General features: G+C 40.2%; 2 protein-coding genes across 20 annotated transcripts in view; one reads left to right on the top strand and one right to left on the bottom strand.

Moving 5' to 3' along the window:
• MED23 (mediator complex subunit 23) overlaps positions 1-1,421 on the bottom strand; it is a 44,893-nt gene extending 43,472 nt beyond the window's left edge. For 9 of the 10 annotated variants that reach the window (XM_025418045.3, XM_025418050.3, XM_025418046.3 and 6 more), the window contains exons 1-3: positions 1,285-1,421; positions 905-936; positions 648-735 (exon numbers count right to left, since the gene is read on the bottom strand). In XM_025418045.3, the coding sequence (XP_025273830.1) occupies positions 648-735; positions 905-936; positions 1,285-1,332 (168 nt within the window). In that variant the 5' untranslated portion in view covers positions 1,333-1,421. The remainder of the gene's footprint in view (positions 1-647; positions 736-904; positions 937-1,284) is intronic. The other variant, XM_049092489.1, reaches the window with a different exon arrangement.
• Positions 1,148-13,351, top strand: part of ENPP3 (ectonucleotide pyrophosphatase/phosphodiesterase 3) — a 97,532-nt gene continuing 85,328 nt past the window's right edge. For 6 of the 10 annotated variants that reach the window (XM_049092490.1, XM_049092491.1, XM_025418053.3 and 3 more), the window contains exon 1: positions 1,148-1,437. In XM_049092490.1, coding sequence (XP_048948447.1) covers positions 1,151-1,437 — 287 coding nt within the window. In that variant the 5' untranslated portion in view covers positions 1,148-1,150. Of the gene's footprint in view, positions 1,438-1,536; positions 1,894-4,394; positions 4,536-13,351 lie in introns of those variants that run through there. The other 4 variants (XM_049092496.1, XM_049092492.1, XM_049092498.1 and 1 more) reach the window with 3 other exon arrangements.

The following is a 13,351-nucleotide window of genomic DNA, read 5'->3' as shown; positions in this document are numbered from 1 at the left end:
AGTATCCTTATTGTGGCATCTTTGTTATCTTTACTATGGTATCTTTATTTATTTATTTTTTAAAGATTTTATTTATTTATTCATGAGAAACACACGGGCGGGGGGGGGGGGGGGGCGGGGGCAGAGACACAGGCAAAGGGAGAAGCAGGCTCCACTCCGGGAGCCGGATGTGGAACTTGATCCTGGGTCCAGGATCACGCCCTGGGCGGAAGGCAGATGCTAAGCCACTGAGCCACCCAGGGATCCCCTTACTATGGTATCTTTAATCATAGCATCTCTGTATCAATGTTTTGCTAGTTCCTTCTGTTGAATAAATGAATGAAATTTGTATCTTTTACAATTGCTACCAGAGCTGTTTCCACATGTACCAAATAAATCAGAGTAGGATGAAGTGTTTTATATAATCTAACATGGGGGAGATTTTTATAGGTGTCTCACAATGTGCCATCATCAGTTTGATTTCTTAATACTGGTTCTCCACTGGAAGAATACAAAATGAAACAAATGGAAACCAGAATACACATATAACAAATGATGACACTAATGTCTCCCTTTCCAAAAGAACCTTAGCAGCAACATCAAAGTAGTGTAAAAAAGGAGGCATCAAAAATCATGACCTGGATGTAGTAAAAAAATGCAGTGCTCACCTGAGAAAGACCACCCCAAAACTGTCTGAAGGCTCCCAGACAGCTAATTAGTTTTGTCTTTTCATCTTCAGGGGTGTCCATGAACATTCTAAAAAGCAAAAATCACAGATTTGCTACTAGTTCTTGAGGGGGAATTAATTCAACATAACCAGAATCTTACAGATCTCGCGTGCCTCCAAGGCAAACCTGAGTCACATCTTCCAAAGACACTCAAGTAAAAACACAAAAATCTGCCATGCATATACGTATACACTCACCCAGGAAAAGCCTCTTCTATAATTTCCGTTTTCTGTAAAAAAAGAAAAATAAGCGGTGTAAAAAAGTAAAAAAAATAAAAATAAAAAAAGGGGGGGACGCCCCTAAGACGACATTACAGTGTAACACAGGACAAGTCACCTTGACCCGCCACACGCACAAAATACCCCCGCCCCCCCCCGCCCCCCCCCCGGCCGGGCCTGTCACAAAGGGTGCTGGGGATTTCAGTGCAGACTGAATCTGACAGCATGCTGGGACGCGCTAGACCCCTGCAGACGTACGAGAGGCCACAACAGGAGAGGTGGGGGGCGCTGGCCGGGGCGGCTGCTGGGTGCCCCTCCCTCCCCCAGACGCCGCCCCGGCGCCCGGCGGCTCCACTCACCACCACATCCTCAAAAATGCTCTGCAGTTGCGTCTCCATCTGCACCATCGCCCCGGCTCGTCCTGGACGCTGGGCGCGCGGCCCGGTGAGGCCCAAGCTCCGGGAATTGACCGGCCGAGGGGCGGAAGCCCGCAAGAAACTTCAGCTGGCGGGGTAAGCTTTCTTTTCTCTGAAGCGCTCGGCCGAGTGGACCCCCGTCCCCGTCCAGCAAACCGCGGCGCTTGCACGGAAGCTGGGAAGCGTCGGGTGCGTGTGGATTAGCAACCCTGCGGAAACCAGGCCCCCAGCTAGTTGGTTCCGCCGGGGGAGAAGGGCGGCCAGCCGAGCCAGACGAGACTGCCACCAAGTGGAGCCTTGACCCCAAGTCACCCTGAGGCGTCGTCGGCTGCAGGCCGCCACCTCCCGGCTGGAACGGGAGTTCCTTCCTGCTCCAGGCTGATGCTTCTGCCTACTGGCAAGGAAAGAAGCTTGAAGCCCGGGGAATGGCAGCCAGGGAGAAGGGCTCCACCTGCAACCTAGGTCAACCTGTTGTCTGTGAGAGCTGCTGATCTTCTGGAGCCAAGAGTCGAAACCACACTTTTCTTGACGACAGGGACCGTGTCTTCTCAAGTATGGTAACCCCAGTGCCTTGCACAGTGCCTGACACATAGCAAGCTTTTAACATAAAGGTCGGGGGGTAAAAAAAAATGAATGCATTATTACTGAATTTTAATTAGAATAATAAAATAATTATGTCTGCCGTTTTAGTTATAATCATCTAAAATAATATTTATCAATTTCTGAATACCTAGAGCTTCTTTGGTGAGGGTAGAAGTGGAGAAACCTTGGTAGATAGGAAGGCTGATCCATCTGCAGTGTCAGAGCCGTGGCTAAGTGCGCTGTGGGGTGTGCCCCTCCACCGCTGTGTTCTTCCAAGCACTAGTTTGACTCTTTCCTGGATGCCTGCCCTCCTCGCTCAAGCTGATGTAGGGTCTCTTCTTTATCCTCATGTAACACCTTTGTGCATAAGTAGTACAGTACTTCATTTATGAAATATTTGTTCACTCTTTGCTCAGCACTAGCCACAATATTAGGTATACTTAATGAACCATATTGCAGGAATCAATTTTGTAGGATGTCCAAGCTAGAAGGATGACAGGGCCAGAATTATTAAAATCTAAGCAGCGTAACAATCTATTATTCTTTTTTGTATGCTAAACATATTATCTTATTTTGGACTATCTTTAGTCAGGTAGACTTGTAAGAGTTTTCAGTTGGCAGATTTCCATGCTTCCACTCTGTTTCCTCTCTCTCTCTCTCTATATATATATATAGACTCAATATGATTTACATAGCAATTATCCCCAGATTACTCTATAGATTAAATTTAATCCCAATAAAAATTCCAGCATTTTTTGGTCAAATAGACAAGCTGATTCTAAAATTTATATGGAGCACTTGATGGGATGAGCACTGGGTGTTATTCTGTATGTTGGCAAATTGAACACCAATAAAAAGTAAATGTATTATTAAAAAATACATAAATAAAATTTATATGGAAATACAAAGGATTTAGAATAGCCAAAATAAGCTTGAAAAAAAATTGGAGAACTTAAGCTATTCTACTTTGAGACTTGCTAATAAGCTACAGCAATTGAAACAATATGATATTATCATAACAATTGGAACTCTCACACATTTGTAGTATTGGAGTATAAAAATGGTAAACACGGGGAGGCCTGGGTGGCTCAGCGGTTGAGCATCTGCTTTCTGCCCTGGGCATGATCCTGGGAGTCCCACATCAAGCTCCCTGTATGGAGTCTGCTTCTCTCTCTGCTTATGTCTCTTCCTCTTTCTCTGTGTCTCTCATGAATAAATAAATTTTTAAAAATTATAAAAAAGAAAAGGTAAACACCAGTTTGGGGAACTCCTTGACATTTTTTAATAAAGTTAAACATATACTTACCATATAACCCCAGAATTCTGCTCCTAGGCATTTACCCAGCAGAGACGGTAACATATATCTGGAGAAAGACCTGTTCATGACTATTCATAGCAACCTTACTTACATTACTCAAAAACTGAGAATAATCTAAATGTCCACCAACAGGTGAATTGATAAACAATCTCTAGTATACTCATAAAATAGAATGATACACATGGATAGATCTCAAAATATAAAGTTGCGTGAAAGAAGCTAGATGCAAAAGAGTACATACTGTGTGATTCCAATTATATAAACCTCAAGAACATGCAAATAAATAGGTGGTTACATAAAACAGTGTTTGCCTCGACTGCAAAGGAACACCAGGAATTTCCCGTATGAAGAAAATACTTCTTGACTGAAGTGGTAGTTAAACCAGTGTAAATATTTGCCAATATTCATGGATCTGTACACATAAACTTTAGGTATTTCATTGTTTATATATTATTTGCCAATTGAATAAATGAACATTGGGGGAAAACACATTTAAATTGTATTTGGTTATGAAAAAGATCTAATTCTTTCCTGACCATTCTACCTTTTGAACTGTACAAGTCCTGGCAGATATTAAGATTTGCTAGCATTTGGGCAGCCCTGGTGGCTCAGTGGTTTAGCGCCGCCTTCAGCCCAGGGTGTGAACCTGGAGACCTGGGATTGAGTCCCACGTCGGGCTCCCTGTGTGGAGCCTGCTCCTCCCTCTGCCTGTGTCTGTGCCTCTCTCTCTCTCTGTGTCTCTCATGAATAAATAGGATCTTAAAAAATATATGCTTCTAAATCCTTACCTTGAAATTTCTATAATATGGAATATAATTGCCACAGCAGAAAGTGTCAAACCACTGAATATTCACTAGAAGGAAGAAAAAAAAAGTATAAGGAAAGGACTGGTTGGAGATATCCTTGAATGTGTAATGTATCAACTATTTTAGCTTTCCTTAAAAATGACCAAGCCTTCAGCAGGAAGAATAATTACCTGGCACAGATCAAAGCAGACTGAGCAAAAGGGTAAACACAAAACTGTACCCAAGGGAAGTGTGCTAATGGTCAAACCAATGCAACTGAATTGGTTGGTTCAAGGTGGAGGCTTGGTGCTGGGAACAGGAACTAAATCAGAAGCTCAGGAAATAAGTAAAGGCAGAAATGCAAGCAGAGATGATTAATAAGACTGGAACACCCAGGATGTCTCTGTGAAAAAGGCTGGTACATTCAGATCACTGTTAGCACTGGACTCAAGACAAATAGTTGGATCAGCCTGGAAAGTGAGGCCAGCGTAGACACTCTGAAAGCCTGGGTGAGTAGTCTGAGTCAGAAGCTAATCGTATGATTGCTTTGGGTTTGTAAATAATGGACTGAGCGATAAGAAAGACAAAAAATAAAATAAAATACAACAAAATAAAGTAAAATATAAAAACAGCACATGGCATAGAATGAATACTAGGCTAGATTTAAGGGTCCAGGGAATATACCTACATCCGTAAAGAATAGGATATAGCAAAAAAAAAAAAAAAAAAAAGGAAGCTGGAAACCCTAGATTTTGAAGGTGGAGATGAAGCAGTTTAGGGCTATTGGGGAAAGGGAGGAGAGAAGAGGCATATCCCATCAACATGGTATCTTTTGTATCTTCATGTTTTCTATTCCAAATTCTAATATAATGTCATAAGTGAATGAATGATGAATGAAAGAATATTGAGTTTGTAAAGGAAGGTGTGGAGAGTAAGCTGGGTTTTAGGTTCCAAGCATATAAGTTATTTCATGGACTCATCAGTGAAATGAAAATCCCACTGGCTACCACCATAAGAATCCCATTGGTGAGGGAATCAGGATTCAATGGGTTTTTTTTTTCTTTTAAGTAGGCTCTATGCACAGCATGTAGCCCAACTTGGAGCTTTAACTACAACCCCAAGATCAAGACCTGAACTGAGATTAAGAGTCAGATGCTTAACTGACTGAGCTACCCAGGAACCCCATAGAAAACTAATCTAAATGCCTAAGCATCAATATTGGCTACCTAAGAGAGATGGGAGAGATAGATTATTTATTATAAAGTAACACTTTTGAAAAAAAGTAGAGTGGAGATATTCTCTTCACTTTTGATGCTGAAGAATTCAACATGTGTGTTCCATAAATAATTCAACATTATTAGGTCCCAGACCTAACTTGTCATCTTTCTAGAAAACTAGACTCTTCTCCTGGTGCCCCCTTTCTCTGCTAAAGACACCTCCCTGCTCCTAGTCATCTGAGTTTAGAATCAGTCTTTCAAGCCCAGAGGTACATGCTGTCATGTTTCTCCAGGTGAGCACTTACCTGTTTCCACTGGCTTCATTTAGCTTGTCACCTCTCTCTAGGACTGCAATAGCTGCACCTACGTGGTCCACTCTATTCTTGAGAGCCAGGTAAATATTCTAAAAGTGCATCTTCTATCATGTTACTCTCTGACTTTAGATCCTTCTTTGGCTTTTCCTTTCCTACAGACTTACATTTAAATTTCTTCAATCCAAGCTACTTCATTTCTTTTTTTCTTTCTTTCTTTGGAAAGAATGGCTTTTTAACTCCAAATTTATTATTTTAAAAATCTTACAACATAGATTTCACAGCCCAAAGAAGATTTATGATTTTTATAATTTATTCTGCCTTGTAAAAACCTCATTTTTTGGATTTCATTTGTATAGAGGTATTTTGATTCATATAGTACTTTAACTCATACCAATAGTTTCTTTGTGTAGTCCAGAATTTAAAACTTTGGGGATGCCTGGTTGATTCAGGCAGTTATGCATCTGTCTTCTGCTCAAGTCATGATCCTGGGGTCCTGGGATTAAGCCCTGCATCAGGCTCCCAGCTCACTGGGGAGTCTGCTTCTCCCTTTCCTTCTGCCTCTCCTCCTTGCTCTTGCTCTCTCTCTCTCAAATAAATAAATAAAAACTTAAAAAAAGAATGTTAAATGTTAATTTTCATGGTATACGCTGTGAAACCAATTGATAATACTATTAATATAATTCTTTTTGTTACTATTTTTCAAAGCACTGTATGTAAATATTTCAAAGAGTTCTCTAAAGCTTATATTGAAAAAATAAATGTTCAACCAAACTCCTCCCCACCTTCAACTCTTTTCCCAGAAGCTAGCCATGTTCAATTCTTTTTCTAAATAACATGATTTATTCTATTATTTTTTGCTATTTCTGTTTAAATATTACATTTCAACTTCTTACTTTGAAAGAGTATGTAGTGTTCCCTGATATGCCTCACATTTCCTCCTTCTCCAACCTACTCATGTAGTTTTTTGTTAAGTAAATAATTACAGACCATTCATTCCAATCTGACTCTGTAGCTATTACATATAATTTAGCAACACAGTGCATTGTAATTACATTCCCTTTTCTTTCTTTCTTTTTCTTTCTTTCTTTCTTTCTTTCTTTCTTTCTTTCTTTCTTTCTTTCTTTCTTTCTTTCTTTCTTTCTTTCTTTCTTTTCTTCTTTCTTATGAGAGAGAGAGAGAGAGAGGCAGAGACCTAGGCAGAGGGAGAAGCAGGCTCCATGCACCGGGAGCCCGACGCGGGACTCGATCCCGGGTCTCCAGGATCGCGCCCTGGGCCAAAGGCAGGCGCTAAACCGCTGCGCCACCCAGGGATCCCACATTCCCTTTTCTATACCACATTTTGTTTTGTTTTGAGAGTTAATAATTGTCTTGTGTTTTTCTTTGCTTAGTTTTGGATGTGCCTATCACTAATTCATCCAGAAACCTCTGTCTGAGATGTAAATCTCTCAGGAACCAGACACATAAAGTATTTACCAATTTATCTTCCTCTTGGGCACATCCAGTCCTGGAGATTCTTTTTTGCCCTCTCCGACCTCACTACTATGTACTCAGCTTCACGCCTTTCTCCTCCTCAATTTATTACCTTGTTTGCAGAATGGAGAAAGAATACAACCTCCATTAGCTTTCTCAAAAGAGTATTTATTTTCCCTGAACTATTTTGAAAAATTTAAAACCTAGAGAAAAATCGCAAAAAGTTTACAATCAACATACATATTTCAAACATTTTACCACATTTACTATTCCTTTTTCTCTTCCTCTCTGGCTCTCTTTTCTCTATCTCCCAATCTAATTATATCTTTGTGAACTATTTGAGAATTATTTACAAACATCATAACTTCACTCTGAAATATTTCACCGTGTGCCTTCTGAAAGTCAATGCACTAAGGACCTGACTTTCCTAACCACCATATACTTATCACACTCAGGAAATTAAACATCAATATACTACTGTTGGGACCCCTGGGTGGGTTAGTGGTTGAGCATCTGCCTTTGGCTGAGGGTGTGATCCTGGAGTTCCTGGATGGAGTCCCACATCAGGCTCCTTGCATGGAGCTTGCTTCTCCTTCTGCCTCTCTCTCTGTGTCTCTCATGAATAAATAAATAAAATCTTAAAAAAATATATACTACTGTTATCTAGAATACATATACTGACATTTCCTCAATTGTCTCAGTAGTGTCCTTCAATCATCATTTTTTTCTTCCATTTTTACTCCATTTTATTTATCCAGGATCCAGAGATCTTGTATTGCATTTAGTTGTAAGGTTTCTCCTTTCAGATTACAGTTCTGTAGTCCTTCCTGTCCCCACTTCATAAAATTGACATTTTTAAAGATTCCACATAAGCTGTTTTACAGAATGTCCCTCAGTTTGGATTGTGTTCATTAGTGGCAGCCTTTGAAAGTTGGAAGAAATTAGAGATAGATTAGGGATTAGCAATACTATATGCCATATTGGTCCTGTTACATCCTTTATTTTTTTATTTTATTTTTTTTCTGTTACATCCTTTAAAGTGTTGTTTTTTAGAAGGTGTAGCTCTGATGTAAGCTTTAGAGAAAACATACGTAAATACCCATATACACGTACATACACATATTCACAAAATCAAGTTTGTGTAATTTTTTTTTAAGTTTGTGTAATTTCAAGTGGCTCACAGAACTTCCCTTGAAGCCTATACATGCAAGTACATGAAACTGTGACAAAGATTGTGCTCTAAACATAATCGGCATGGGTGATGGGACTTATGATCCCGCTACTTAGCCATAGTGCTTGAGTTACATTTTAAGTTACATAATGTGTATTAGAAATGTTACCTATTTTTTATTTTTGAAAAGATTTTATTTATTTATTCATGAGAGACACAGAGAGAGGAAGAGGCAGAGACACAGGCAGAGGGAGAAGCAAGCTCCATGCAGGGAGCTCGATGTGGGACTTGATCCCCAGACCCCAAGATCACGCCCTGAGCTGAAGGCAGATGCGCAACTGCTGAGCCACCCAGGCGTCCCAGAAATGCTAACTCTTACCTTATGGAATTGTTTCCCTAAAATTCATATGGTGAAGTACTACTACTGCAGAACACGACTGTCTTTAAAAAGTCTTTAAATAGAGTCATATTGAGAGAATATGAGGTCATTAGAGTAGGCCTTAATCAATATGGCTACTATCCTTATAAGAAGAGAGTATTGGAATGCAGACAGAGCCACCAGACAGGTGCACGCACAGAGAGCCAACCATGTGAAGTTACAGGGAGAAGGCGCCTATCTGCAAGCTTAAAGAGAGGCTGTAGGAGCAGCCAACCCTGCATCACCTTGATTTTGGACTTCCAGTTTCCATTATTATGAAAACAATAAATTTCTGTTGCTAAGCCACCCAGTCTAGGGTATCTTTCATGGCAGCCCTAACAAACTAATGTTTGTACCTTTCTGAATTCTCTTAGGAAAGTTTAATTATTTCAACCTCTATTCCCCTGGTATTTCACTAATATCTGGCCTTTGTGATAGATACTGGACCAAATGGCAAACCAAAACTGACCTTCTTCCTATACATGGTAGAAGCTGGACATGCCAGAGAGATTCTGAAGTTTTGGGAAATAATCCAGGTCCTGCCTGGCTTCAAGGAAGTAGAATGAAACCACAGCCTATACTTTCATTGACCTTGGAGAGCCTTGGAGAACTCAGGTAGCATGATAACACTCTGGCTTTAGGATATCTTTTCTGGAGAGGTCTCTAGAATTTCTGTCCTAAATGAGGTCCACTGGAGAACACTGAAAACAAGAAGAGCCTACTAAAGCTTAGAAAAGTTTTGACAGTAAAATTATTTCTGAGTTTTGAAATGAATAAGAAAGAGTTTTAAAATTCTAACATTACTAGGGCATATTTCTTCACTTGAGGCAAAGCAAGAGGAACAGTGCTCCAGGACCCAAAGACAACCTTAGAAATGGTGGTTGTTCAGTAGAAAACAACTGCAATGCTATAGGAGGCATCAGATCAGGTTTCTGACTTCTGAATCATAAGAGGTAGTAATTGGTGGTTCAAGTGACCAGCTGTTGCAAGTCTCTCTGGTCAAGTACATTAGTGGCAGCCTTTGAAAGTTGGAAGAAATTGGAGATAGATTGGGGGTTAGCAATACTACAAAGGGCCATTAGTAAATATTTTAAGCTTTGTGGGCCAAGAAGCAAAACTAAACATATTATATAGTTATGTGTATAAAATCAGAGCTGTGTATGTATTTATATAATACATTATATATTAAAGATTGCTTTTCCCTTTAGCAAGGCATTAACATTCCTTCCTTGTTAGCAAGACATTAACATTAGAACAACTGGAAGCTTCCTGAGGTAGTCACACACATCCCACCCTGGGTGGGGTTGTTTGTGGGATATCAGCTGTGCTTTGTCCTCAGCTAGCCCAGCTCCCTCATCAATTATAGAGTACCTTTTTTTTTTTTTTTGGTAATACAGGTTTACTGATAAGTATGGAACTCCTTCCCCCCCACCCCACCCCCAGGGTTGGAAGAAAATTTTTGTTTAACTGAGGTTCAAAATGACAGTTCTCTACCTCCAAGTTGATTATAAATGTTCAGCTATATTGATTAGCAATGAGATTCTATTTTCCATCTTGGAAAATGTCTTTTCACACACAAAGGTACTATAAAATACTGATATCAATCTACAGGCACTGATTCTACTTTATTATTGTGATTGTCTGAATGTCTAGTAACCCAGTCACTTGACTTTATTTCAGTTTCCAGAACTATAACACATGCTGAGCTTTTGCCTTGACCCTCATGTAAAACGTTGCCTCTCAGTCCTGGTTCAGCATTGCTAACACCAATCTCACCGGGACTGCTAGTCCCAGAATCAGCTCCAATATTGGATCTTTATTTACCAAGGACTAACATCTGCCTTACCTGTACTAACTGCTTATCAGGGTAGTTTTCTGTTTGCTAGGCATGCTTGTCAATCTCTTTGTATGTTTTTCTGCCTTTTCCTTATGACAGACCCTCCTTGATGTTGGCCACCTCTCCCTTGTTATGTCATGTTATTTGAGATCTTTCAACTTTGACAGACTCCTTCCTGCTGCTTGGCCTGAGCCTAGTATTTGCCTTATCTCCACCACTTCTCTCAGTGTATCTAGTTTCTTTGGACCTTCCCAGTCTGGCTTGTCTAAGTACTGCTCAAGCTCTAGTGCTGGAACCAGAAAGGGCAGGTTTATGTGACTTAAGAAAAATTGATTTTGGCAGGCCATGGGACTTTCCCAAGACAGCGGCAAGTAGGTTTTCTGTGATTTTTAGAAAAGTTCTCAGAGTTCTGTATGATGACCTTGTCGAGTGTGAGAAATATTTATGATTGGTGGGAGATGAAATGCTAGCTGCCTATCGGAGCACAAATGTTCTAGGCCATTAAGCATTACAATATGCAGAGTGAAGCTTTCAGAACCCAGAAGGTGCAGACTGTTCTAAAGTTTGAAGGGGAAAAGAATAGCAGTGCTTCCAAAGTTCAAGTAACTTAAAGAGCACAGAATCCAGTCAAGCTAACTAGACAGTCTATTCCAAAGTCTAAGTTGTATGGAGGGTGTGGATTTGGCCAGTGTCCAATGCCCAGGTGAACTGTTGGGAATAAGTTTCTAAGACTTGACACACTCAAAAGAGGTTGGAGTTTAGAGCTCATTTAGGAGAATTGCTATAGTGGAAAATATGACTAGACACTGGACTGTGCTAACATCTTTACCATACCTGCCATGTGTATGCCCCAGGTAGATTTCCCGAGGTTTACTCACCTCAGGACTTGAGGGACTAAGATATTTTTCCATTAATTTGGTAATTTAGAGATAATTTGAGGTCACCTTAAAAGTGAATAATTTGATGTCGAGTCAATTAACTTGCAAATGAAAGAGACAAGATTTTATCAGAGGCCTCTTGACTTTCTTATCTAGTGCTTTTGTGTTCTCAGGGTTGAAAGAGGGAGAAGGATGAGGGAGGAAGAAGAGGAAGGATGTTCTGACAGTGGGGGGAGGTAAGGAATTACATAATAAAAATATGGAGCCAGAGTCAGTGGTATTCTGGTGAACAAAGCTGATATAGAATCAAGTGGCGCCATGGAGAGTACCAGGAAAGAGCATCTGAATGCAACTGGGGTATTAATACCAGGTTAGCATCCTGGAGTCAAGGTATACAAATTATTATAGCAGACAGAGGGGTGCCTAGGTGGCTTAGTTGGTTAAGCATCTGCCTTTGGTTCAGGTCATGCTCTCAGGGTCCTGGGATAGAGCCTGCCCAGTGGGGAGTCTGCTTCTCCCTCACCCTTTATTCCTCCCTCCCATCCCACTCCACCCCACTCCCACTTATGCATGCACTCATGCCCTATTGCTCCCTATATATCAAATAAATATAATCTTTAAAAAAAATTGAGAAGGCAGAAACCAAGATAACAGATTCTGGAGTTCCAAATGAGAGGTTAAAATAGGGCAAAGTCTTAAGAAGAAAGAAAAATATGAGAAGATGCTCAAAATATGTATCAGAGCAAAGTCTTTTAGAGGGAGGGAGGGAGAGAGAGAAAGGAATTAACTCATTTGATTGTGGGGACTGGCAAGTCTGAAATCCATAGGGCAGAGCAAGCTGACAGGTTGGAAACCTGGGCTAATGGTGTAGTCTTGCAGGAAAATTTCTTGTTCTTTTAGCCTTAAACTGATTGAATGAAACCCACCAACATTATTGAGGGTAATTTCCTTTATTTAAAAGTCAAATGATTGTAGATGTTACCACATTTACAAAATAGCATTGTGGCAACACCCTAGATTAGATTTTGATTAAATAACTAGATACTATAGTTTAGCAAATCAACACAAAACTACCATCACTGACTGGAAGATAAAAGTAGGAGAACTGTTCATGAAAGTCAAGGCAGATTAGATAGATTGTCATAAATGCAAATAGAAAAGTTGAAGCTAGATGTCAGATGACTAGATAAAAGCCATGATTCCTAGGAATCTAATTTTGATGCCAACTGTGATGTAGACTTGATTTTTTTTTCTTACTTTCTGTTTGTCACAACAGCAATGATAACAGTACTCCCTGAAGTGGGAATCTCAAGACCAGGTGGAATCTCACTTCTGAGATAGCAGTAATCAAGGTGACCTTGGGCAGACAGTCAAGCTCTAGAGATCCTCTAGTCTTATCTGTAAAATAGGCAGTTTAAGCAAATCCAGAGAATGTTTGCAGAAAAAGAATTCAAAAGTGCATGCACTGCTCAAAGCAAAGTGTTTACACTGATGTTGGCTGCATATAAAATGGCTAGGAGGGATAATTTAGCCCAAAATCCAGTAGATTCTAATTCAATTGATGTGGAACCTGGGCCTCAGAATTTCAAAAATTAAAATTAAAAGACTATTCTGGTTGTTTCTAATTTTATCTAGTGCAGAGAACTGTTTGCCAAAGTTATTCAAATATGTTTTTATTCACTTCTGATTTTTAAAGACCTGGTATTGGGGATCCCTGGGTGGCTCAGTGGTTTAGTGCCTGCCTTCAGCCCAGGGCATGATCCTGGAGACCTGGGATTGAGTCCCACATCAGGCTCCCTGCATGGAGCCTGCTTCTCCCTCTGTCTGTGTCTCTGCCTCTCTCTCTGTGTCTGTCTCTTATGAAAAAAAAAAAATCTAAAAAATAAAAAATAAAAAAATAAAGACCTGTTATCCACCGTGGTCCATAGAAGTCTTCAGAGCTTGGTTTAGGTTATCCTTATGGCATCTTCTTCTAAAACTAATTCCTTCTATTCTAGCAATGCATACAGATGCTTCCACT

The sequence above is a fragment of the Canis lupus genome, chromosome 12, assembly GCF_003254725.2.
Source record: "Canis lupus dingo isolate Sandy chromosome 12, ASM325472v2, whole genome shotgun sequence".
Classification (NCBI taxonomy): Eukaryota; Metazoa; Chordata; class Mammalia; order Carnivora; family Canidae; genus Canis; species Canis lupus.
This window is presented reverse-complemented; position numbering and strand designations above follow the sequence as displayed.